The sequence below is a fragment of the Balaenoptera acutorostrata genome, chromosome 19 (genome assembly GCF_949987535.1).
Source record: "Balaenoptera acutorostrata chromosome 19, mBalAcu1.1, whole genome shotgun sequence".
In the NCBI taxonomy this organism is placed as follows: Eukaryota; Metazoa; Chordata; class Mammalia; order Artiodactyla; family Balaenopteridae; genus Balaenoptera; species Balaenoptera acutorostrata.
In genome coordinates, this window is record NC_080082.1 from 502579 (window position 1) to 525303 (window position 22725).

The window sequence follows — 22725 nt, forward strand, 5'->3', positions numbered from 1 at the left end:
TTTTCTCCTTTAACGTTAAACTGATCCTAAGTGATCAGCAAATACCCACAATGTCCCTGCTGGTGGCTTTAGATCTCCCTGGAGAGAGTGCCTGCTGGGAGAGAGAGGCAGGGCCCCAGCCCAGAGGCCCTCGCTGGCTCCCAGGGCCCAGGCTGGCAGGCACCGGTGGGTAACGGCACAGAGGGGCATCCTCAGGGGCTCTGGCCTGGAAAGAGGCCAGCAGGGATGTGTTGAGGGTCTTGTCCAGGGTCTGTCACCCACTAAGTTATTCATCTCAAGACACATGCACCGAATGACCGGTGGCAGGGGGAACGCTACTGAGCCCCCCTTGCGTGAAGCCCTGCCCTGCAGGGGCCTTGTTCATGCTGTATGAGGACACCCTGCAGGGCTGGGGTCCTCCCTGCTCCGGACCTTGCTTTCCTGTCTGCCAAGAGAGGCTGGCCCCAGGGGTGGGCCGTGGGCACACACGTGTGTGAGTGCGTGTGGGTGTGTATATGTGCGTGCATGGGTGTGCACCGGTATGAGGATGTGGGGTGCAGGTGTGCACACATGTGCGTGCCTGTGTGTGTGCACGCGCCTGTGTACAGATGTGTGTGGGGAGGTGGCAGCTGGCGCCTGGACTGTGTGTTATTTTAAAGACCCTCCAGCAACGTCCACGCAAAGCCTCTCAGACCCTGATCCCTCTGGCCCTGACCTTCAGGACTCAGGCACTCTTGTGTCTGGTGTCCAGCCAGGAGCCCCCTCCAGGGCCAGGGTGCTGATGACACGAGACTCGAAGGATCGGCGACTTTATTGAGGGTCCCGCTGTGCCTGTGTTCTGCGCTGCCCAGGGGAGCGCAGGTGCCTGCCCAGGACAGGCCAGTCTGAGCGCACAGGGAGTCGCTGCCGTTCCAGCCGCCAGGGCGTCAGAGGGGACACAGGCAGAGGACAAGGAGCGCGAGGGAGGCCAGCAGGGCCCCCGGCTGGAGGTGGAGGCTGGGGGCCCCTGAGTAGCCGTAGCTGGTCCTGCAGGAGGCCTCCAGTTGGTCCAATGGGATGGGCTCCTCGCCGGGAGGCTGCGTGTGACTGCTCGCCTGGGGAAAGACACAGGTCGGCCGCCTGCCTGAGGGCAGGAGATGGTCGGCGACGCGGGGAGTGTGGGGCCCCTCACCTGCTCCACCGCCTCGAAGACCCTCAGCAGGTTGTTGGCCAGGGCGCCCTTGACCTCTGCCTCGGTCCACTGTCTCCTCAGCAGCTCCGCCGCCAGGTCTGGATACTTGGACACGTCCTTAAGCCCCGAGGGGAGCCTGAGAGGCGGGTGGAGAGAGCCAGGCTCTGCATCCCAGGGGGCAGGGCCTGGGGGCCCCCATCCCGAGCCCCGGCGTCCTCGGCGCCCCCCCCCCCGCCCCTCACAGCACGTGGAGGGGGTCTCGCCTCACCTGGACACACCGTCGTAGTCCCCACCCAAGCCCACGGCTCCGGCGCCCGCCACCTTCTTGATGTGGTCCAGGTGATCTGCGGAGAGGCAGCACGTGAGGGCCCTGCGAGAGGCCCCGGCCCGGCGCCCCGGCCGCTCACGCCCGCCCACCTGCCACTTGGGACAAGTTGGCCTCTGCTCTGCAGGAAACGTAGTCATTGTAGAAGTTCACCATCACTAGGCTGCCCGTCCGCTTCTGCTCGGGAGAGAGGGTGGCACTGTGGGCGGGGCGGCCAGGCCGCAAGGGCCAGCCCAGGAGCGGACGGCCCCGGTCCGGCCTCTCACCACCAGCTGGAGCACGTCGTCGGGCACGTTGCGCCGGTGCTGGCACACGCTGTAGGCCGAGGAGTGGCTGAAGACCACGGGGGCCTTGGACAGCTGCAGCACGGCCTTCATGGTGGCCGTGGACGTGTGGGCCAAGTCGATGATGACGCCCAGTCGGTTCATCTCCTTCACGACGCTCTGAGGGGGGACGGGGCTCAGGGGACCCGCACAGCCTGGAGGGTCTCAGCCGGCACCCTGGGACCAGGCAGGCCGTGCCGTGCACACGTGGGTTCACACGACCTTCTGGGGTTTCTGGTGGCCGCCTGGGAAGTCCAGGTGTGGGGAAGGGCACTGGCCAGGCGTTAACAAGCCCTTCAGTGGCTGGAAGACTGGAGGCCACTCTAATGACCTGTGGGTTCCAGTGGAAGACCCGTCCTGCTGGCCCATCTCACAGATGAGGAAACAGGTGACGCGCCGGGTCCTCTGAGGGTGACCGAGGCCCCGCGCCCCACTCACCTGCCCGAAGAGTGACAGGCCTTGGCTGCGGGCCTTGTCCTCTCCCGTGTCCACCAGCCAGTTGTCGGCCCTGGGAGAGCAGAGAGCAGGCGCCCGAGAGGCAGCGTGGTTGCCCGGGCCCACCCACCTCAGGACCCGCAGGAGGAGAGACAGGTGCCGGGGCGGTCCCTGCCCTGAGACCCTCCCGCCCGGCCGGCCCCCGGGGCTGCTCACCAGGGCGTGTTGCAGGAGTGGGTGAGGGTCAGGTACCGCATGCCCAGGTGGTAGAGCGCCCGCAGGACGCCCAGGCTGCTGTCGATGGAGTGGCCGCCCTCCACGCCGACCAGACTGGCCACCTTTCCCTCCCGGAAGGCCTGCCGGATGCCTGCGAGAAGAGCCCGGCCAGGGGCGGTGGGCGCCGGGCGACACGTGTGCCCGGGTGCCGGGTGTGGGGACTGGCTTCCACGTGAAACAAACCGCAGAGCGGCGCGGGAGACCCTGCTCAGGACCGGGGCTGGTGGGCGCTGGCACGCACCTGTGCTGTCGGTGACACACAGGAAGGTCTCGGGGTACAGCTGGCACATGCGGTGGATGACGTCGATCTGCTCCAGCGTCCTCTTCACGGCATCCTTGTTCTGGGTGTCACAGGGCGTGTACGCAGACCAGAACTGGGGGGGTCACGGGGGGAGGCGCTGGGAGCTGAGGAGCCGGGCCCCAGGCACACGGGCTCTGGCTTCCCTCAGGCCACGGAATCCCTCCCCACAGCCTGAGTGGCTATCGGAGCCCCCTCTCAGGGCCCGGGGCGGTACGCCGCCACCAGGAAAGGGCAGCAAGGGAGGAGGCGATGGGCTCCAGTGCCTCAGGCTCCGGGCCGGACCATACCTGGGCACCCACAAAGCCAGCCTTCAGCTTGGGGATGTTGGTGTGCGTGTGGGCCAGGCTGGTCAGGTTGGCCCTCGGGTCCTGAAGCTGATTGTTGAACAGTTTCAGCAGCTGCCAGGGCAGGTCATTGTGCCTGGAGGGGCCAGGAGGAGGGGTCAGGGGCAGGTCAGGATGGCCACTTGGACCCGGGCCCCCTGAGCTCCCTCCCGGTCAGGCTGGCCCCTCTCCGGCTCCTCTTCTCGTGGGCTGAGGACTAGGAAGGTCACAGGGTGATTGCTGTTATCTGAACACACCTGAGCACAGGTGAGCTTCTCACCTGGCCGCACCCCCAGGCCAGGTCACTGAGCTGAGCCCTAAGTGGACAGGTCTGCCCTCCTGGAGCCTTTCACTGGGGGAGAGGGAGGGCAGATGTCGGCTTGGCTTCAAAATTGTGGAGGTCGGGGGAGCTTGGAGTTGAAACAGTCTCCATGAACAAGGCTGGTTGACATGGGGTTCCTGAGTGTAGGCCTGGGGGAGATTCACAGATTAAAGATGAAATCCTTCTGCTGCAGGGAGAGGGTGGGGAAGTGTGGGGCATGGCCTACCCTGGGGGGCAGCCATGGGGCACATTCCTCCCTGGATCCAGGAACTGTCACAGGGGGACCAGGAGCAGCCCCCAGGGGAGAGACCGCTGGGAGCCATAAGCTCCAGGTGCCGGAAGGGGCCTCGGCCCCTGGGAGCTGGTTAGAATTTCAGAGTCTCAGGCCCAGCCCTGACCCACCAGTCGGCATCTGGCTTTTACCAGCCAACGGGCACACACACACGGGACATCCAGGGAGCCGACCAGCGGATCCCTAGTCTGGTGACAAGGGGGCTGTGAGGACAGCCCGGAGGGGACTTTGTTCCCACTGCGGGCCCTCCCATCCACCCCTCCTCCCCAGCCCAGCAGCCATGCCCACTCTCCCCAGGACCCTCGCCCACACCTAGTTCCCACCCCCAGCCCTGGCTCCCTCCCCGGTGTCTGTTTCTTCATCTGTAACACGGGGCTGCCTTGTGAGGGTCACTAACAATGTCAACATCGTGACGGCCCAGGTCATCCGGCCCGCTGGGGTGGGCTCTTCCACAGCAAGGTGGCCATGGCTCCCGGTGGGAAGTGAGGGCTCCCTGGGCCCCACACAGGGCTCCAGATCCTGGAAGTTGTCCCTGGTCTCCTGGGGAGCTCCTGCCCCAGCTGTGAGGTTTGACTGCTGGGCATGGGCTGGTGGTCAGGACGCCTTTGCTGACTGAGGGGTGGATGAACTCCAGCGAGGCGAGGTCACTGCCTCACTGCAGAGTTGGGGGGGGCTGGCCCTCGTCACTGTCCCCGAGGCAGCACTGAGCAGGACCTTACTCCTTTGCTCCTCTAGGAAATCCAGCCCCACGCTCCAGCTGCCTCCACTTTGCTCTTCCCTCCTCGGCTCAGCCTGTCCTCCCTTTGTAGGTATCGGCACTAAGGTCAACACCACATTCTGGAGTCTGTTCTGGAGCCTGACGGATCTACCTTCCTTATCTGTGTGGCCTGGGTAGCATCCTCAGCTGTGATAGAGGACCCTGCCATCCTACCCAAAGAGGGGAGGGGAGGATTCCGAGTGCTGGGAAGTGCTAGAAACGACAGCCAAACACACACTTAGGCCAGCTATGGCTTACAGATGTGATGGCTGGAGCTGGTGCAGCCACGTTAAACCATGAGGTAACTGTGGGTATGGTGGCCACACCATTATGGAATGCTGTGCCAGGACTCCATCTGGACTTCTCTGTTGTTGAAGCTACTTATTTGGGTCTCTCTTACCCACAGGAGTAGCTAATACTAACTGGTTTAGATTCTGTCAGCCTAGTCTTGGCTTTCTAAGACCTTGGATAATCCCAGCTCCCCAGATCCCAGCTTCCTGAGTACTCCTGGCTGTCTGGGCTCTTTGAGCCATCTTACCCCTCACATGGACCTCTGGACAGCTCCCAGCATCTAAACTCGGACCCCCTCTCCCTGTGCCCAGCTGCCCTGAGTCCCCCGGAAGGAAGGAACATTCATTTTGTTGGCATATTCTACCTGCCCTTGCTGGCCTGGGATGCCTGGTCCCTGAGCCCAGACCTGCCAGACAGCAGGGCCTCCAGGATGGGAGCAAAGGGCAGCGGCCTCTGCAGCAAACTTCCTATGCCTGTGAGGAGACCCAGCCATGTGAGGACCCTCAGATGCAGGCAGGGGGATGGGAGGTCCAGGAAGGAGGGGGAGGGGAGGGACCAGGGGAGGACTGAGGGAGGGAGGGAGGGAGGGATGGAAGGGTGCACTCTGACCCCTGATGGCCACTTCCTTATCTAGGGCTGCCCCGCATTTCCCTGCCAGTCTTATGTGATGAGACACCCGTTTTCTCTGCTTTTCTTGCAGAGCTTTTGTCCCATAAAGGCTGGGCAAGTGGGTGCCCCAACTTTCCCAGCACCCGGTGGGAAACAGCAGGCGGGGCGGGAGTGTGTGTGTACAGGTGGCGTCCTTCCCAGGGCTAGGAGAGCCCCGAGGAGCTGGGGGTGGGAGCGGGGGCAGGGCGGCAAGGGCAGTGCCAGGCCTGCCTGCAGCGTCAAGGGGCCCTGGGGGCCGCTGGGAGGACTCCGGCTACTGCTCTGAGCTCTGTGGGAGTTGGAGCTGGAAGGGCAGGGGCTGGTACTTGTGTCTCCAAGACTTCCTCTGGCTGCAGTGCAGAGACGTGACCTCAGGCCAGTGGCAGGAGGGGGGCAGTCAGAGGCACAGGGGCGGGGGTGGAGGGTAAGTGAAGGGGACAGGCGCGGCCAGGTTGGCTGTGACACCAGGGAAAGGGTGACAAGGTGTCACCAGGGTCTTGGCTGGAAGGGGGGCAGGGGGAGTGGGCACCCAGGAGCTTGGCCTGGGGCACTGAAGCGTGAGATGCCTCGGTGAGGTCAAGCCGGGCGCACACAGCCTGATGGGGTCACCCCAGGTGGATGGAGCGAGGGGTAGGCTTGACGAGAGGGTCTCAGGAAGGAGGGTCAAGAGGGCCGACAGGGTCCCCCAAGGGCCAGAGCAGACGCCACCCTCACCTGCACTTCCTGTGACACAGGACCCTGGGCCAGGCCCCAAGGGCCCCCAGCCCCAGCCCCACTCTGAGCTGGGATCCAGCCCCCAGGGGTCCAGGTTGTGGGGTGTCCCGGGAGCTGCTGAGGCCTTGGGGGCCTCACTATTCACCTCCTTCCTGCCGCGTTCCCCTCCTTCCTGCCGCGTTCCCCACAGGCCCTCATCTACTGAAGTCTCTGGGGCCCTGAGAAAGCCCACAAAAAAACTTGAGTCCAGCAAAGGGCAAAGGCCATAGTGCAGTTGGAGAAACTGAGTCCCATTGGAGACAGGGCAGCTCCTGTCTCAGGTCAAGGGCACATGAGCCTCGACCCTAGCTCCCCCGGCCCGGACCCCCGGCCCCGTCACATGGGTGGCGGCTTACCCGTCAATGACAGGCGTGCCCTGCATGAGCCTCACCGCTGTGTCCCGGAACTGGTCCGCAGTGCAGACGGCCACCAGGGGCCAGAACCACCAGCTGGTCCACATGCCACGCTCCCCAGGGACGCGCTCCCCTGCTGCTCCTATGCGTCTGTCCTGACCGCCGTCCTGGGCGCCAGAAGACAGAGGGCTTTGGTCCAGGTAGGTGATTGTTGCCAGGACCTTCCCTGTTTATCAGTAATCAGCACATTCCCCGCAAGGGTGGATAGATGGGAGTTCCTCGCCCCTGAGGCTGGGCGTCGCTGTCTGGGCCAGGCCAAGTGTAGTAAAACCCCAGGGGCGGGGCTGGTGCCCAGGGGCGGGGCTGGTGCCCAGAGGCGGGGCAGAGGATGGGCTAGCGCAGGGAAAGGGGCCGCCAGTGTTTGTTGTGTCCTGCCCCGAGGACCCGGTGTCTGAGGTCTGCAAACAAGATTCAATTTTGTGTCCTTGAATGTACCCCTTTGTTTGCCTGTAAAGTAGTTTTTTGTTACTCTCCTTGGAAGGTGGGGCACAGCCCGGCAGGGGCACTCCCACCACACCCCACCGCAGTGCTGGGGGCCTCTGCACAGCGACCCACGCTCCGGCTGCAGGCTTCTGACCGAGCACGTTGGATGCTGGGGCTTGGGGTCGGAAGCCTGGAGCGTTTGCAGTTCCTTATTGCTGGGGGGCGCACACTCAGGTCTCCTGGGGGAGGCAGGGGCTGGAGGGTGGGGGGCACGGTTCTGAGAACCGGATGCCCAGGCAGCGCTGGGCCCAGTGAATCATGAATCCCGGTCCCAGGGCTGGGCCAGCATCCAGGGTTCTGCTGGGCAGCTGGGTGACCCCAGCCCACCCTGGATCCTCAGGGCTGCTGAGCTGTGGAGACCCTACCCCCTCGCTGGGCTCCCTGCCACCTCTGTCCCTGGATGGCGTGGGACCCTCATGCGGACCAGCCCTGTGGAGCCCAGGTCCCAGGCCGGTGGCCTCCCTGAGCCCCGACCCGGCCCCAAGGACAGGACGGGCCCAGCTCCAGGCCCTTTCTCCCGCCTGGGAAGGGGGTCACGTCCCAACCCTGGCTCTGCCGTCATTAGCTGTGCATCCCGGGGCCTGGGCCTCCAGCCCCGTTTCCCTCCTGTTGAAACGGCAGCTTGCAGGGGAGACTGAGCAGAGGTGGGGCCGTCTACCTTCCCTCCCTCCACCCACCACTCACCCCGGGAGGAGGGGCTCCGGGGTGTCCTCCACCCAGATGCCCGGGGACGAGGCCGCCAGCCCCAGACCCCATCGAGGACTTGCCCCCGCTCCCCACCGGGGCATCCTCAGTGCCAGGCCCTGGGATTCCACCCTCTTCACCGCTCTGTGCAGAAAAGACCCCCTTGAAGGGTGAGGAATCCAGGCTCCGACCACGCTGCCTGGGAACTGTGGCCCAGCAGGTGCTGGGCCGGGACACGGGCATTAAAGCCGAGGGTGTCCCTCCGCTACACCGAGCCAGGACCCCGTCTGCCCTTCGCACTGTCCCCATGGCCCCAACACCTCAATGGTCCTCCGTGCTCTGTGTCCAGCCCCCTCCACCTCCCCGGCCTGTCTCTGTGACCCGACGCTGCTGCTTTGTGGCGGGTGATGCCCGTCTGCAGCTGGGGGGGCTTCTCCCCGGAACCCTCCTCTCTGACACGGCTGTGAGCACACGTCCCCCCTTGTTCACACTGGCCCGCTCCATTTGTCTCTATGTATTTTCAACATTTTCCCCTTATCGTTTTTGTTTCAGAGTTGGCTTTTTTTAAGAGCATGTGATTGTATTTTTTTTTAATTTTCTTTTTTTTTTTTTGATGTGGACCGTTTTTAAAGTCTTTATTGAATTTGTTACAATGTTGCTTCTGTTTTCCGTTTTGCTTTTTCGGCCGCGAGGCTCGTGGGCTCTTAGCTCCCGGACCAGGAATGGAACTAGCACCCCCTGTGCTGGAAGGCGAAGTCTCACCCACTGGACCGCCAGGGAAGTTGCAAGAGCATATAACTGTGTTTTATTTCTTCACCTCATCTGAACGTCTCTGTCTGTAAATGTGACCGTTTAAGCCAGTACGACGGTGACAGCACTGCCTCCTCCCCTTAGCCTTGCTACTTCCCAAGCTACGGCCGCCCCTGCTCCTCCCGTTTCTTGCTTCTGCGGTGTTCTTCGTGTTACTTCGATTCCCTTCCTACCACGGTTAGAAAGTCCCTCTGCGTGTCACTACTTTGCTAGTGTCTTCCCTCATACTTGTAACAGTCGTATTGAAGTCTGTGTGCCTCTTTCAACATATAAACTCCTTACCACTAGGGTCACAGCCCACGGGGCATGATGCTCATTTAAATGCGACCACACATGTTCCTAGGTTTGCTGTGTCTTGTATACTTTGTCTCCTCCTCTCTTGAGATATCCGTTCTGATTTCGTTCTCATTCGTCTGCGGCACTTCCTTGGCCATTTCCCTGGGAATAGTGACATCCTGTGTGATCCACGTGTCTCTGCTTCCGTGGCTGAGGGGCCATCTCTCAGCATTGCGGCCACGACCCCCGCGGCAGACTGACTGTTCCTTTGTGAGCACGCGGGCCCTCCAGGTCTGCCAGTTCTCCTTTACCCCTTCCACCCTCCCCAGGTGGCCCCATGGGTTTGTCTCTTTAAATCTGCCAGACACTTGATTTTGACCTTTTCATTTTAAATTCAGAATTCATTTAATTGCTTAAAGGATTTTAAATTCTCTGCTCATTCCTCTGTAATACTTCATTAGTTTAACAGCCCAGTGGAAAGGAAGGAAGGAGAGGGGCCCACGGCCCAGTTGCACTGCAGGAGGGGGACTTTCAGTGTTATTTTCTCATTGTCGCCGTGTCACCGAGGGACGGGCCCCCCACCATCCACTCTGCACGTCACCTACGGACTCTCTCCTCCCCGGGGTGAGATTTGGCCCCAGCCTCCCACCTCTGCAGCTCAGGTGCCCGGGCCGGGAGAGGGCAGGGAGAGCAAGGCACTGTCTCAGGGGCAAATTTCAAAGTGGGGACACTAGGAACCTCAGTCATGGAGATAACTAGTATTTTAACGCAATATTTTTAAAAATCAAAAATTCCTGCCCCCCCAAAAAATCCATGATGAACGAAATGTGAAACTTTTAGATAGAGTCACGGCCACATCTGACCTTTCCTCTGGTCCCAGCTCCCCCCGCGGTTCCGCACAGCTGGTCTCACCAGGCCATTCACATTAGGTTTCGTGACATCAGCTGCGGAACGCTCCAGCAGGTTGGTGACAGAGGCCGGCATTTCTAGGAGCTAAGCTGAGGGCGTGACCACACTTGCCAGGGTGACCTGAGCATGAGAAGACTCAAGGCTGGGTACACCCTTGTTCAAACAGGAGAGGATGTCCAGGGCGACGGCCCCGGAATATGACACCCAAAGGGCCCAAGTCCACGCCCAGGGGGGCTCGTGCTGTGCAGCGTGTGCTCCACACCCTCTCTCTGGTGACTCACAGCCTGCGGCTGGCCGGGGCGCTCAGGGTCGGGCCGCTTGTGTGAGCGCTCACACTTCTCAGCCGCAGCAGCTGTCCGGAACACAAGTCACCGTGGTACCTCCTGCTGGGATCGCCGCCCTGTGGCCCCGCGGGTCAGGTCCCCGAACTCACCCTTGAACCTGTGTGCTCTGGAGTCTGAGTGTCCATCCTGGGGTCTCTGGTTGCCTTTTTTTCCTTCCACTGGGTGCTGTTACCATGTCCTCACAATCTTCCAAGCTCTGGGCCTCCTACCTCACTGCCCCTGGCTTCGGATCTATGGTTCCCACTTAATTTCTGCCCTGAGCCCTCTGCCTTTTAGTTTATGTCCTTTTTGGTAGAGCTGGTTCCCAAACCACCCCTAGCAGTGGGTGTGCGGGAAGTGGATTTCCAAGTCCTGGAGGGCTTGCACGTGACTATTACGCCCTCATAACTGAGCAGCGGTTCTGCTGGCCCTGCAGTTCTGGGTCATAAACCGTTTCCTCTCTGAAAGTGAAGTTTCCGGGGCCATCTACACCGCACTGTTGCCGGGAATCCACTTCTCTGTAGGCGGCGTGTTGCTTTCTTGCACAGTCTCCTTGAATCCCCTCTTTCTCTGTGGGCTCTGCACTTTCTCAGTGTCGTGCCTCACTGGAGACTCTGTTTCATCCGACTGCCCTGCACCCACGTTCACCAGCTCTGCCTCTGGTCCCAGGACACGCCCTGGAATCCCTTCTCTCATGCTTCCTCTCTGCCCACTCTCCTGGGCACGGCGCTCCGTCAGATGCTGGCCATCCCGCGTTGATCCTTTTTGTCTCTTGTGTTTTTCTCTCCTGTTTTAGGTTTCCTCGTGCTTTTATTCTATGCATTTCTGTTCTGTGAATTTATGAATAGAATAGAAATTCTGTTCTTTGAATTTATTCTATGAATTTCCTCAGTTCTGAATTCGAGCACTTTTATCCAAAGTTTTCTTTCAGGAATTATATAATCTCCCAAGAGTGCTTTCTTGTGTTTCTGTTGGTGGGTTTTTTTTTTTCCTTTGCACCTTGTTCTTGTTACGGAAGCCATATTGTCTGATATCAGTGAGAAGTTTCGTTTTCTCCTGTTTACTGGATGATAATGTTTCCTCTGGACCTTTTTTTTTCCATTGTTTATCTGGACCTTTTGTTGCATGTGCAGGCTGTTGTCAACCAGCTGGAGGTCTTGGTCACTTCATACGTAATATCTAAGGATGTAGCAGTAACCAAGCTGCTGTGCTGTGGATACACGGGCAGCCTCCCAGCTTCAAGAGGGGGGCCGCCGTTACAGTGGGGGCCCTTAATGTCAGCATCTAACATGAGCATGTCAGTAGCAACCCTGATTCTCAAAACAAATGGTTGTTTAGGGAAGGACCCACTGGTGTCTTTCCCCCCAGAGTCAGCCTGGCCGTGGGCCAACCAGGGTCGTGCGTCTGTGTACTTGGGCGCTGGGGGTCAGCTGGTCCACGATCCAGCTGTCCACAAGCCCGATTTCAGCCACGTCTCTCACTGCCACCCCCTCCCGTGACGTCTGAACCGATTTCCTCTCCGATTTCTGCTGGGTGGCCGCCCCCTGCCCCCCTGCCGCCCCCTCTGTACATGTTCCCGAAGGGGCCACCTCCGTCCAGCTTCTCGTCCCCAGAAACAGGCTGAACCTGCCTGCCGAGGATCCTTCCTTCCTCTGACACAGCAGGCTCTGCTTGAGTCAAGTCCTCCCACCTTGACAGACGTGGCGAGGAGATGCCCATCCCAGGCCGACCTTCTGACCTGGAGGATGCGGTGGGTGTCGCTACGGAGGTTCTCACAGGGTTTCCGCTTCTAATTCCTGTTTCTTCCTCTTGTGCGGGTAGCTGGCCCCCAGGGACGTGAGCCTCAGGGACAGAGCCGCGCCCGACGGCCTGGCCCAGGTCCTTTGATTTTAGAGACTGGCTCTCAGGAGGTGGGAACAGGCTTTGTTAAGGGCACGAGCTTGGAAACCAGGCCAGCCCGGGTTCAAACTCCCGCGTGGCCGACTGCGTTTCCCGGAGCCGGCAGCACCCGCGTCTCCATCCACGCACCCTCCTTATTGTCCGCCAAGAGGAGGGGCACTTGGCTTGACCCGCAGAGAGAAGGCAGCGGGCGTGACTTCCGTGCTGCCGCCTGGCTCCTGTGCTGGACACTCCATCGGGAAGGCAGACACCAGCCCAGCTCCCCGCCGGCTGGCCGACCGCCGGCCCCCCTGCCAGCTCCCGGCTGAGGCCGGACTCCGCGGGCCAGAGACCAGCTGGCCCCGCCGGGCCCGGAAACGTGAGCGATGGGAGACCGCCGAGGACGTGTTGTGCGGCGACAGGGAGCTGACCCACTGGCCCTTCTCCCGCTGCCGGTGACCAGTGTCCTGGTCTGTAAAATGGGGTGAGTAATCCGAACCGCCTCGGCCTGCTGGAGGTGGCCGCACCCCACAGTCGCCTTAGTAAGGAGAAGCCCCACATCGGTGGCGGCCGAGGACACGTGCTCTCCCCGGCGGGTCCCTGGGAGGACGCCCCCGCCTTGCAGCCAGCTCAGCTCTCAGGGGAGCCGCTTAACAGTTTGCTTTAAAGCATTATCACTTTTTATTTAAATAAGGAGAGTAACATTATTAACTGGAAACATCAATGTCACTTGCCATAAACAGAAGGAACACAGGAAAATAAACACACAGAAACTAAACAGCGCTGTTAAATTTCGGCCAGAGCCACAGAGAGGCGGCCCAGGAAGAGACAGCAGATTCTGCGTCCAGGGGGCAGTCAGGGCCCAACTGGATCCTCACACACCCGAGGCCCCTGCACGGCAGGCCAGGCGCTCACCCGAGCTCCCAGGACCGAGATTGGGTCCACCGAAACTGCCCCCACCCATGTGGGCCGGGCTGTCGACCAGCCAGGAGGGACCAGAGCCCAGGCCCCGACACAGCCCAGAGCAGCATGGAGGGCCTGAGTCCACAGCCCATCCCTCAGGAATACACACGCTATGTGCGTGAGCAAACACACAGAGAGACGTGCAAACACAGCCAACCACACACCACCCAGGCTACAGAGCACACCCACATCCAATGCACAGTTACACAGGTGTACACACACAACCACCTGCGTGCAGACACCTGTGCCCCGAGACACCAACACAGCGAACGTGCAGACACACCTACCCGTGATCCCCATACCTGCACACGTACGCACCTGAACATCGCAGACGAGAACGCTCAGACACGTCCCATACCTGCATGTGCAGACACAGCACATGCTTACAAGTACACACATGCAGACTTGTACACATGGTCAGCACATATGCATTCAGAGATGCAGATGTGCACATACAGAGACACACATACTTAGCATGTAAATATAAGCACACACACTCAGACATAAGTACACAGATGTGATCACACACTCAGACATAAGTACAAAGATGTGATCACACACTCACACACACACTCTTACCAGGCCTGTCCTGTCACATACACAGCACACAACACACACATGCTTAGCCTTGCAGACACCCTTGTCTCTGTGTCCTTGTGCCCACCCAGCCCCCATGCCCACCTCAGGGCCGGCAGCCATGCCCTCAGCCCGTGACCACCCCCAGAGCCTGGCACACGACCGCCCCTGGTGGGTTGTGGGGTGTGTCCTAGGAGGCCCTGGGGCACAGACAGCGTCAGACCCGGCTACGTCTGGGTTGGGCTGTCCTCAGGCCCCTCGACCATCCACGCCCAGCCATGAAGCCACCACCTGGACCTCTGCCCCCAGATCCTCACTGCCCAATTTCCTCATGGACGACACCCCGTCCACCCAGCCCCCGGGAGTGGCCTTCAGGCTGGTGGCTTCTCCACAGCTCCCTGACCCAGGCGGCCCGCGGTGGCAGGAGGAGACAGCCATCCTGCAGCCCAGACAGCACCGGGCTCCCCGCGAGGCCTGGGGGTTTGTTTCTGTTTTTCTCAAGTTCCATCTACCCGAGTTCCGCAGGCGGCCTCACCTCCCTTACACAGAACAGCAACTCCCCCGGGGGCCTTCTCGACGCACCTCAGAGTGCGGGACAGAGGGCTGAATGCCGCACACGTGTCAGCCGGTCCGCGTTTCTGCAGACACGTGAGTCAGGCGTGCCCGGCACGCACGGCCCACTGGGTTTCAGCGCCCTCTGACCCTCGGGCTGGGCCTCGGGCCTCGGGCCGGGACTGGGCTGGGCGCCAGGCGGTCGTGGGGTGGGGGCCGCCTTGGGCAGGCTGTTGGCATCAGTGGGAGGGCTGAGTTAGGAGCTGTGGGGAGGAGGCTCACGGGGGACACCTGGGCCCCGGGTGCCTCCCACCTGGCGCACAGCGTCACCAGGCAGCGGGCAGCCTGGCACCTGAGGGCCCGGGATTCCACCCCTGCCCGCCGCCCTGCTGGCGGTGGAACACCGCTGTGCCTCAGGGCTGGAAGGCATCCTCGGCTGCGGGCGGGCCCAGAGGCGGGGGGCCCTGGTTTCTATATATGTAACATTCCCAGCTACAGGAGGCTCAAAAGCAATCAGGGATCGGAATGTCCTCGGCAGAGACACGGGACTTTCAAACCCAGGGAAGGGTCTGGGTGGTGACCCGGCCCAGCTCGGGGCTGGCTGCGCTCATTGGTTTCAGGGTTCTGGGGTTAGGGTGGGAAGTGGGGAACAGCCCGGTCGGCGCTGGCAGGCGCCTGGCAGTCCCATCGCCAGCAGGGGAGGGCACACACAGCTGGGCCCACCCTGGCTCCCCGAAGCCCGGGCGGGGGCACAGGGGGGCGTGCACAGCCGCACTCCCGCCTGCCCTCTGCCCTGGCCGACTCTGAGTGGGGACAGCCCCCTAGTCGGGGCACTGCTGTGCGGAGCTCAGATGCCAGTACTGCGAGGAGGGGGACGTGGCCATGCGGCCTGGGTCGGGGGCGCTCCCCACCTCAAAGTTCAAGGGGATCCAGAGTGAGGAGGGGGTGGGGATCTAAGCAGAGGCTGCAGAGCTGGGAGGCCCCCTGCTGAGGCTCTGGAGGCGATCAACTCCCTTGACCCTCCCCTGCGCGGGTGCGGGGTGAATGACACCGGGAAGGGAGGGCCCGGGAGGAGAGGCAGGTCAGGGTGGAGAAGGGCTGAGTGTCCCCCCCTGGGCACTGTGGACCAGGGCCGGGGGAGGCAGCCAGGTGCAGCCCCTCCCTGGAGGACGACGCCCCAGTTCCACCTGTGGGGTGGCACCACTCCGGGGGCACAAAGGCTGGAGCGCAGAACCTCCCCACTGGGTCTGCCCGGGCCCCGGCATAGCCGGACGGCCGGAGGGCCAGAGGCACTGAGGACGGGGTGCGGGAGGGAGAGTTCTGCTTTTGATGTTATTACTCTTTGTACTGTTTGAAAATTTTAGCATGTGCATTAACACGGAAAAATCAAATTAATTAAACCAGAAACAGAGGGTTCAAGCGGGCTCTGCACAGAGATGGGGGTCTGGGCACCTTAGGGCCCCAACCCAGCCCTGAGCCCTCCGTTCACGGGGGTGTCAGGTGAGACCCGACATGCTGGCTCAGGCTCCCCCCTCTCACCCACCTCCCCCCGCCACCGTGGGGCTGGCCGGCCAGGAGTCCCCGAGGGAGGAGGCTCAGGGATTGCCAGCAAGTGTGTGGACACAGGAGCCCCGTCTGTTGCACTGCACCCTTCCTGCTTCCACATCTGTGACCCTGGGGGACACATCTGTCCTTCTGAAAGTCCCCAGAGAGAAACCACGCCTCGTCAGCCTGAGCCTGGGGAACGCTCAGATGGGTGAGTCAGCAGTAATCTCCAGGGGACGCCCCTCGGGGAGGCTTCCTCGGGAGGCCTGGGGTCAAAGGACGCACACCGCCACGGCCGGCTGCCCTTCCTTCTGGGGTTGGGGTGCCCTGGGCCACCAAACACTGGCCAGCACGGTCCAGCTCACAGAGCCGGCACCTGGGCCTGGCAGGGGGACATCTCCATCTGTCCCAGGGTGGCTGCTGGGGCCTGGGAAGGGCTGCCAGGCTCAGACAGAGGCCGCGTGGCTCGCAGTCAGAACCGGGCTGTGTGACGCGCGCTGACATTCTTAGTCTTGCCTTTGCCAGGGTCTGGCAGGATGTGTGATGGGCAGGGGCTCCCCGTTTGTCGCCCCCGAGGCCCCATCCTCACTGGGTTTGATTTGTCTCACTCCCTCGTGTGTCCTCAGCTGCCAGGACAAGCCAGGACCACAGAGTGTGTGACAAAGCAAAGGCGGGCACAGGGGTGGGGGCAGCCTCCAGTGCGCTCCCTCCTCCAGGCTGGCCTCTGGGCTCCTCCCCTCCTGCGCCTGTGGCCACTGGATGAGCTCCTGTGAGGGACACCGGGTCTCCTGTTGGCTGGTGGGCTTCTGTATTTGAGCATGAGCCATCCCAGGAACGTTTAGACAGTGCCCGAGGGTCCTGCCCAGGGCTGCCAGGCCACCCTCCCTGTGGGCCTCACAGGCAATCCCGAGGCTGGGAGCACCTCCCGCAAGGGGGTTAGGTCTGGGGGCCCCACCAGCTCTTCCTTCAGCAGATCCCTTCCCTGCAGAGACCCCCGTCTTGGGGCGTCACCCGTTTACACCCCCTGTCCAGCATGGCAACAGGGAAGCCGTGTCCCGGCCCGGCCGCCCCGCCACAGGGCAGGGTAGTCACTGGGCTGGACCAGGGCAGGGCAGGCAAGGGCCTCCCGCTGGGGCCGGCCTCCCCCCCTGAACTGTAGGATGGGGACAACGGTGCCCGGCACAGGGACCCTCTAGATTTGAAGGAGACACTCGTGGGAAAATGCTCGGGGTCTCCTAAGCGCTGTGTGGCGGCCGCCCTGTCCTGTCTGTGAAACAGGCCTGGAGCCCCGAGCTCAGCCTGAGGCTGGTGGACACTCGGGGGTGAGACCAGGGGCTCGGGGCCCCCTAGGGCCACCCGTGGTCCTCAGACCCACACCCCGTGACATGGGCCCCAGGTGGCCCTGGCAGCTGTCCCCACCCCCGCCCCTCCACTGCTGTCCTCTGGTGGCTGGTCGGGCCACACGGTGTTGCCCGGAGGTTGTGCCTGTGGGGCAGCCCCCTGCATGCTCTGAGGGTCCGGAGGGCAGCACAGGTGCGGCCCCCCTTTCCCAGCCCTGGAAACCGAGGCACGGGCCGCATGCATCCAGGCCATATGGCTCAGAGCTGCAGGTTCCCAGACGGCAGTGGGCAGGGCAGACAGCAGGGCCGCCAGGCAGAATTGCAGAACAGGAAGGCTTCCTGGAGGAGGAGACAAGCTAGCTGAATCTCGAAGGGCAGGTGGCCAGGGAGAAAGGTTCTAGGCAGAGGACAGCAGAGATGTGAGAGAGGGAAAGCTGCAGGGGCCTGCAGGGGCCTCACCGGCCTCAGCGGGTCTGGACCGAACCCTAAGGACAACAGAGGGGCTACTGACTCAAGCCCGCCTTGTCAGGGGATGTGCACAAACATTCAGTGCATAGCAGACAGCATGCGAGCTGTATCGCAACCAGGCCGTCACAACCGTAGCACAGAGGGCAGCCGTGACCTCCACCCCTAGGTGAACGGACCCACAGGTTATAGCGCGTCCACGCGTGGAGCCTGACACAGAATGAACGGGAACTGTGGACACACAACAACATGGCTGAACGCCGTGAAGAAGGACAGAAGGACACTCAGCCTTAGTCCCTGGGTGCAGGGTCCTGGGATGGGTAACCCGGGCGGTGGGATGGTCGGGAGGGGCTGTGGGTTGGTGAGGGCGCAAGGGAAGTTTCTGGGGGAGACGTGTCATGTCTCATCTACGTAATGATCGCGTCACGTGTGAACAAGTGAAAACTCAGAGAACTGGACTTCTGTCCCTGGAGGTTTGAGAGTCACGGGCTGACTTTCTCTAGGAAAATCTGAAGGACAGGGTTCAGGAGGTGGCAGGCAGGTCAGGGTGCACTTTGCAGTTTGGTGGACAAGGAAGACAAAGACTAGAGGCCTGCGCCTTCCCTGGGCCCCGGGAGGCCAAGGGGCCAGCTGCGGGCCACGCCGGCAAGGGGGAGAAAGGGCCCACACGAAGCAGAGCAGCTTTGGACTTGGGCCCCGCCCCAGGGCCGCTTGCAGGTCCAGTCAGAGCCCAAGTCCTCCCGCCAGCCAGGCCGATGCTGGCCTGATTACAGCTGCATTTTCCCAAACACAGTCACGTTCACAGGCCTGGAGGTCACACCTCTGGAGGCCACCATCCCACCCACTGCAGGTGGGTCTAATTAGTGCCCCATTTCACAGATGGGCTCATGGGTGCCAAATGGCCTGCAGAGGCCACCCAGCTGGCAGGTGAGCTTCAGACCAGGGGGTGCAGAGACCAGTACAGGGACCCCCCTCGCAGGGACGTGTGCCTCATCCAGGCGGGGCACGAGGGGGCTGTGTGCCCTGAGGTCACTCTGGGACACTGCCCTGCCCTCCACGCAGGAGGGCGTCACACAGGCCCTGAAATGCCAGGCCCAGGAGACCCCTGACACGTCCTTCTCACGGGAGGAAGATGTCACAGGAAAAGGGCAAAGCAGCGTGACAGAGGGGAGAGGTGAGCGGCCCCCGATGGGGGACAAACTTGCTGAGACCCCCGGGCAGCCTCGGAGGCCGGCCTGCACTGGCACCTCCGTCGCAGAGCCGGGCTCTCCGAGGCGCCCCATGGACCAGCCCGGGCTGGGTGTCAGGGACCCAGGGGTGGGGGCCGGCAATGGGGGGCTTCTCTCCGGGAGCCAAGAGCTGGGCTGCTGCCCACACCTCCTGAGGGAAGCCCTGCAGCCAGGCCGGAGAGCGGGCTGTCCCTGTCCTCCCCGCTTGCTCTGGGGACTTTTTGTTCAATTGTTTCTTTTCCTTTCGTCGCAGAACGTTGCCATCAGATTCCACGTTTTATCTCGGATAATTCTTCCCGAGCACTTCGGCTCCCCGGGACACCTGAGGACGGGGGTGCTGGACGCGCCTGTGGCCTGTCTGTGAAGGTGACGGTGGGCGGGGGGAGGGCGGCACTGTCCCTGCTGGGGGCCCGGAGGGGATAAACCCCACCCGCTGCCCGCAGGGCCCGGCTGGTGGGACTGTCCAGGCCCAGGAGTGACTTATCCGAGTCACACCGAGAGCTAGTGATCAAGGCGGGGCCAGGGGCTGGCTCTCTGGGGTCACTACAAGAGGGTCGTCGGTTCAGGAAAAATAAGGCTGGAATTCGGCCTCCAGGCCCTTTAAATGGAAACAGCTGGAGTGAATCCGAGTCAACGGGGCACCAACCAACCGTGGAAGCCAGATTTCAATCAGTGATAACTATCGCGAAAGGGCAAGAATCCCGCGTTGCAGTCACTGCGTTTGTGCCAAGCAAGGGGGCTGGGGGGTGAGCCGGGCTCAGCCATTGGGGAGCAGGAATCTACAAAAGCGGGAAGGGGCCCCCAGGCACTGGCCTTGGGAGTTGGCAAAGGGCAGGGTGCTTGGGGTGTAAGAAGGAGGTACTGCTCCCCAGCCCGACCTCTCCACGTTGAAGAAATTCTTGTTTGCTTTTTTCTTGTTTGCTTTGTTCTCCAGACAGTAATGCATAGCAAACGCCACTGCTCAACAGGAATCTTGACCTCTGACCCCACAGACCCCGAAGTTCCCTCAAACTCCTTGGTGAGCGTCTGCTACTGTGGCCTGACCCCCATTTGCTGGCGAGCCCCCCAAAGTCACGGGCAGTATCTGTCTTGCTCACAACTGTATCTCTAAACCAGGCATAAAGTATACATTCCAGAAACATCAGTGGACAGATTGCTAACAGCTTTGGTTACCACTTTATCACGTGGAAGAATATCTGTGGGAAAATTGGTGCTATTTTTTATCCACCAAATGTTCAAAAGTGAGGGAACGGGGTGGGGGATGGACCCAGCGTTTTCTTTCCTTTTCTTTTTTTATAAATTTATTTATTTGTTTTTATTTTTGGCTGCCTTGGGTCTTTGTTGCTGCGCGTGGGCTTTCTCTAGTTGCAGCGAGCAGGGGCTACTCTTTGTTGCGGTGCGTGGGCTTCTCATTGCAGTGGCTTTTCTTGTTGCGGAGCAGGGGCTCTAGGCGCACAGGCTTTAGTAGTTGTGGTTCATGGGCTCAGTAGTTGTGGCTCGCGGGCTGTAGAGCGCAGGCTCAGTAGTTGTGGTGCACAGGTTTAGCTGCCCCGCAGCATGTGGGATCTTCCCGGACCAGGTATTGAACCTGTGTCCCCTGCATTGGCAGGCGGATTCTCAACCACTGCACCACCAGGGAACCCCAGACCCAGCGCTTGCCTCCTTAACGAGCGCCGTGCTGCGTGAGAGAGCTGGGTGGGTGCTGGCTGAACAGCGGCCGCTCAGGACTCACTGCCCTGCTTAGGACACGCGAGAAAGGTCAGCCCATGGAGACAACAGCCCATCAAACCCATGGGATTTTAGTAAATTGTATTCAGACAAGGATAGAACCATCTGAAAAACAGGTCAGGTTGGACTCCCCGCCTCATATTCTACAAATCAGAAAGCACTGGAAGGGAGCAGATAGAGGGCATTAGAGAAAAACACAGATGCACGGCCAACACACCCCAGGAGAGTATCAAAGACCAGTGACAAACTAGGAAAACACATTTCTAATAATGCTTACAGCACAAAAGGCCTTAATAAGTCATTTTTTAAAAAGAAGCAATCCAACAGAAAAACGGGCAAAGGGCATGAACAAAGAGATGACCAAAAAGAAAAAAAAGCTGAATGAGAAAAAGGCAACTTAAACTACGGCAAGATTCTTGTACCAATCTGACTGGCAAACTCCAAAAGTTAGTTAAAATCAAACTGCATTTGCCCTGTGAACGAGGAGCCCCACTTTGGGAAACCGACCCCACAGACACACCGCACACACACACAAGACAGTGTCTCTGCCACAGGGTTCACTGCCCCATGTTCACCTGGACGAGAATGATTTAAAAACTGAGGTATTCTCTGCAGCTGTTGAGAAATGAGGACGCTCTCTGTATACTGACGAGCAGAAGTCAGCAGGACGGTCCAGAGGGAGGGGTGGACACACCTGTAATTAGTTACTGCAGATGATGGTACCTGGCTGGAGGCCCAAAGTGGCAGGAAGGCCACCAGTAGGATGTCCAGACCCACCTTGCCAGGACTTGGATTTCTTTGTACCACGTGAGGGTGTTACTGTGCTCACTGCTTACAACAAATATGTCTTTTAATTAGGTGACAGCCATGGTTTTAGATGGTAAAGACGTGTCTGTCCTCTTCTGTTCTTGAGACCAACAGGGAAGCCGGCTCTGTGCCCGTCCCCCCGCGCAGCACTTCGAGACGGGAAAGCGAAGCCATGGTTCCCTTCTCGATCATCCTCAAGAAGGGGCCGCATGCTCTTCTGGTCCTGGTGGGGTCGGGGTTGGCCCTTTCCCACCTCCCCTCCAGAGCAGCGTCCACACCCAGGGGGCCGGAGGGGGGTTGTTGGGTGGCCCGCCTCTGTCATCTGACCCCAAATACAGCTCAGTCCCAGCCCCCTGGCTGCAAGCCCAGAATTTTCCAGTTTGGGGCCTTTCTGGGCCAACCTGAGTGGGTAAGGCGTCCTCCAAGGCTGGCAGACAGGCAGAGCCAGGAGAGTTGCCTGGTGGGTGGGGTCTCGGACGGTTCGGGGGGTGCCCGGGGGTTCTGTCTTCCCCCTGGAGCTACATAGGGTATGGGGGGCTCTCAGGGACCCCAGACCCAGGGAGCGCCATTCATGCTCCCAGACTTCTGTCTTTATGGTGGGCTATTCATGCCGGGGGTCGTCAGACAGGACGAAAAAGGCTCATCTTAGCCCTTTCAGCGGGATCTCAGGACCCATCACTCCCCTGCTGGGCCGTGTACAGAAACACTTGTTATAAATGTTCCTTAAAGACTTTTGACGGGCATAATTATATTGTGCTGTGTTTCGAGCGTGGTCAACGTTGAGCATACACATTAAAGCCCCTGCTTCTCCTCCTTGGCGGCCTGGGAAGTGTAGGCTCTTGCCCTCTGAGGGCACCTCGTGGCTGTAATGGGACTGCTCCAGGCCCCGGAACCGCCCCCTCACCAGCCTGTCTCAGGGCCTTGAGCAGACCCCCTGCCTGCGAGCTCCTCTGCCTGGTCCAGAGTTCACTTTGACCCTTCCCTTAGGGCTCCCCAGACCTCACCCTGGGCTGGGAGCTGCCCCTGAGACACACTCACCCTCCACAGGCGTAGAAGCTCACGCACACACATGTGCACAAATACACATGCACACAAACAAACATGGGCGGGTTGTGCTGGGTGGTCAGGCCCCGCGGCCTCGAGGTCGACTTGGCTGCTGTAGGAGACCGAGGGGCTGGTGCACGCTGGCTGGAGGGTTCTGCCCGGTCAGTGGGGCCTCTGGGCAAAACGTCCCAGAGCTGCTACCCCATGTCTGCTGCCACCACTGCTTCGGGGTAACCACCGGAGCTCAGTGCCAGCGTGGGTCCTACCAGCGGCCACGGGAGGGAGACTCCAGGAGGACCCTGCCTGGGAGGGGCCCACGGCCCAGAGCACCAGCTCCCCCTCCTCGGCAGGGCTTCCCTTTTTAATTTTGACTTTTGTGTTTGGCTCTTTGTTTTGAACGGGTAATACATTCACAGGGTTCCAAAAAATCAAGATGATTTTAAACGGTACCTTCAGGAGTTTTCTATCCCCGCCGAAAAACTACCACAAACGCTGAGGCTGCCA

At 60.8% G+C, this 22725-nt stretch overlaps 1 protein-coding gene and 1 long non-coding RNA gene across 7 annotated transcripts; one reads left to right on the forward strand and one right to left on the reverse strand.

Annotated features, from left to right (window-relative positions):
• Positions 1-772: 772 nt before the first annotated feature.
• DPEP1 (dipeptidase 1) lies at positions 773-14153 on the reverse strand. 5 transcript variants are annotated; one of them, XM_057533676.1, is made up of 12 exons: positions 14047-14153; positions 6588-6716; positions 3414-3604; positions 3098-3230; positions 2751-2883; positions 2450-2600; positions 2237-2306; positions 1742-1918; positions 1568-1652; positions 1419-1494; positions 1151-1286; positions 773-1073 (listed from the first exon to the last, which is right to left on the reverse strand). In XM_057533676.1, exons 2-12 carry the CDS (start codon positions 6654-6656, stop codon positions 906-908), a joined length of 1389 nt encoding a protein of 462 aa, XP_057389659.1. In that variant the 5' UTR covers positions 6657-6716; positions 14047-14153; the 3' UTR covers positions 773-905. The 5 variants fall into 5 exon arrangements, with proteins under 5 accessions (XP_057389659.1, XP_057389661.1, XP_057389660.1 ...); XM_057533678.1 differs by having other exon boundaries at positions 14094-14112; XM_057533677.1 differs by having other exon boundaries at positions 14056-14074.
• Positions 14154-15191: 1038 nt separating this feature from the next.
• On the forward strand, positions 15192-21699 carry LOC102999051 (uncharacterized). 2 transcript variants are annotated; one of them, XR_450189.2, is made up of 5 exons: positions 15192-15819; positions 18476-18587; positions 18896-19008; positions 19577-19660; positions 21284-21699. It is a non-coding gene; the product is annotated as an uncharacterized LOC102999051 (long non-coding RNA). The 2 variants fall into 2 exon arrangements; XR_450188.2 differs by lacking the exon at positions 21284-21699 and having other exon boundaries at positions 19577-19960.
• Positions 21700-22725: the final 1026 nt, after the last annotated feature.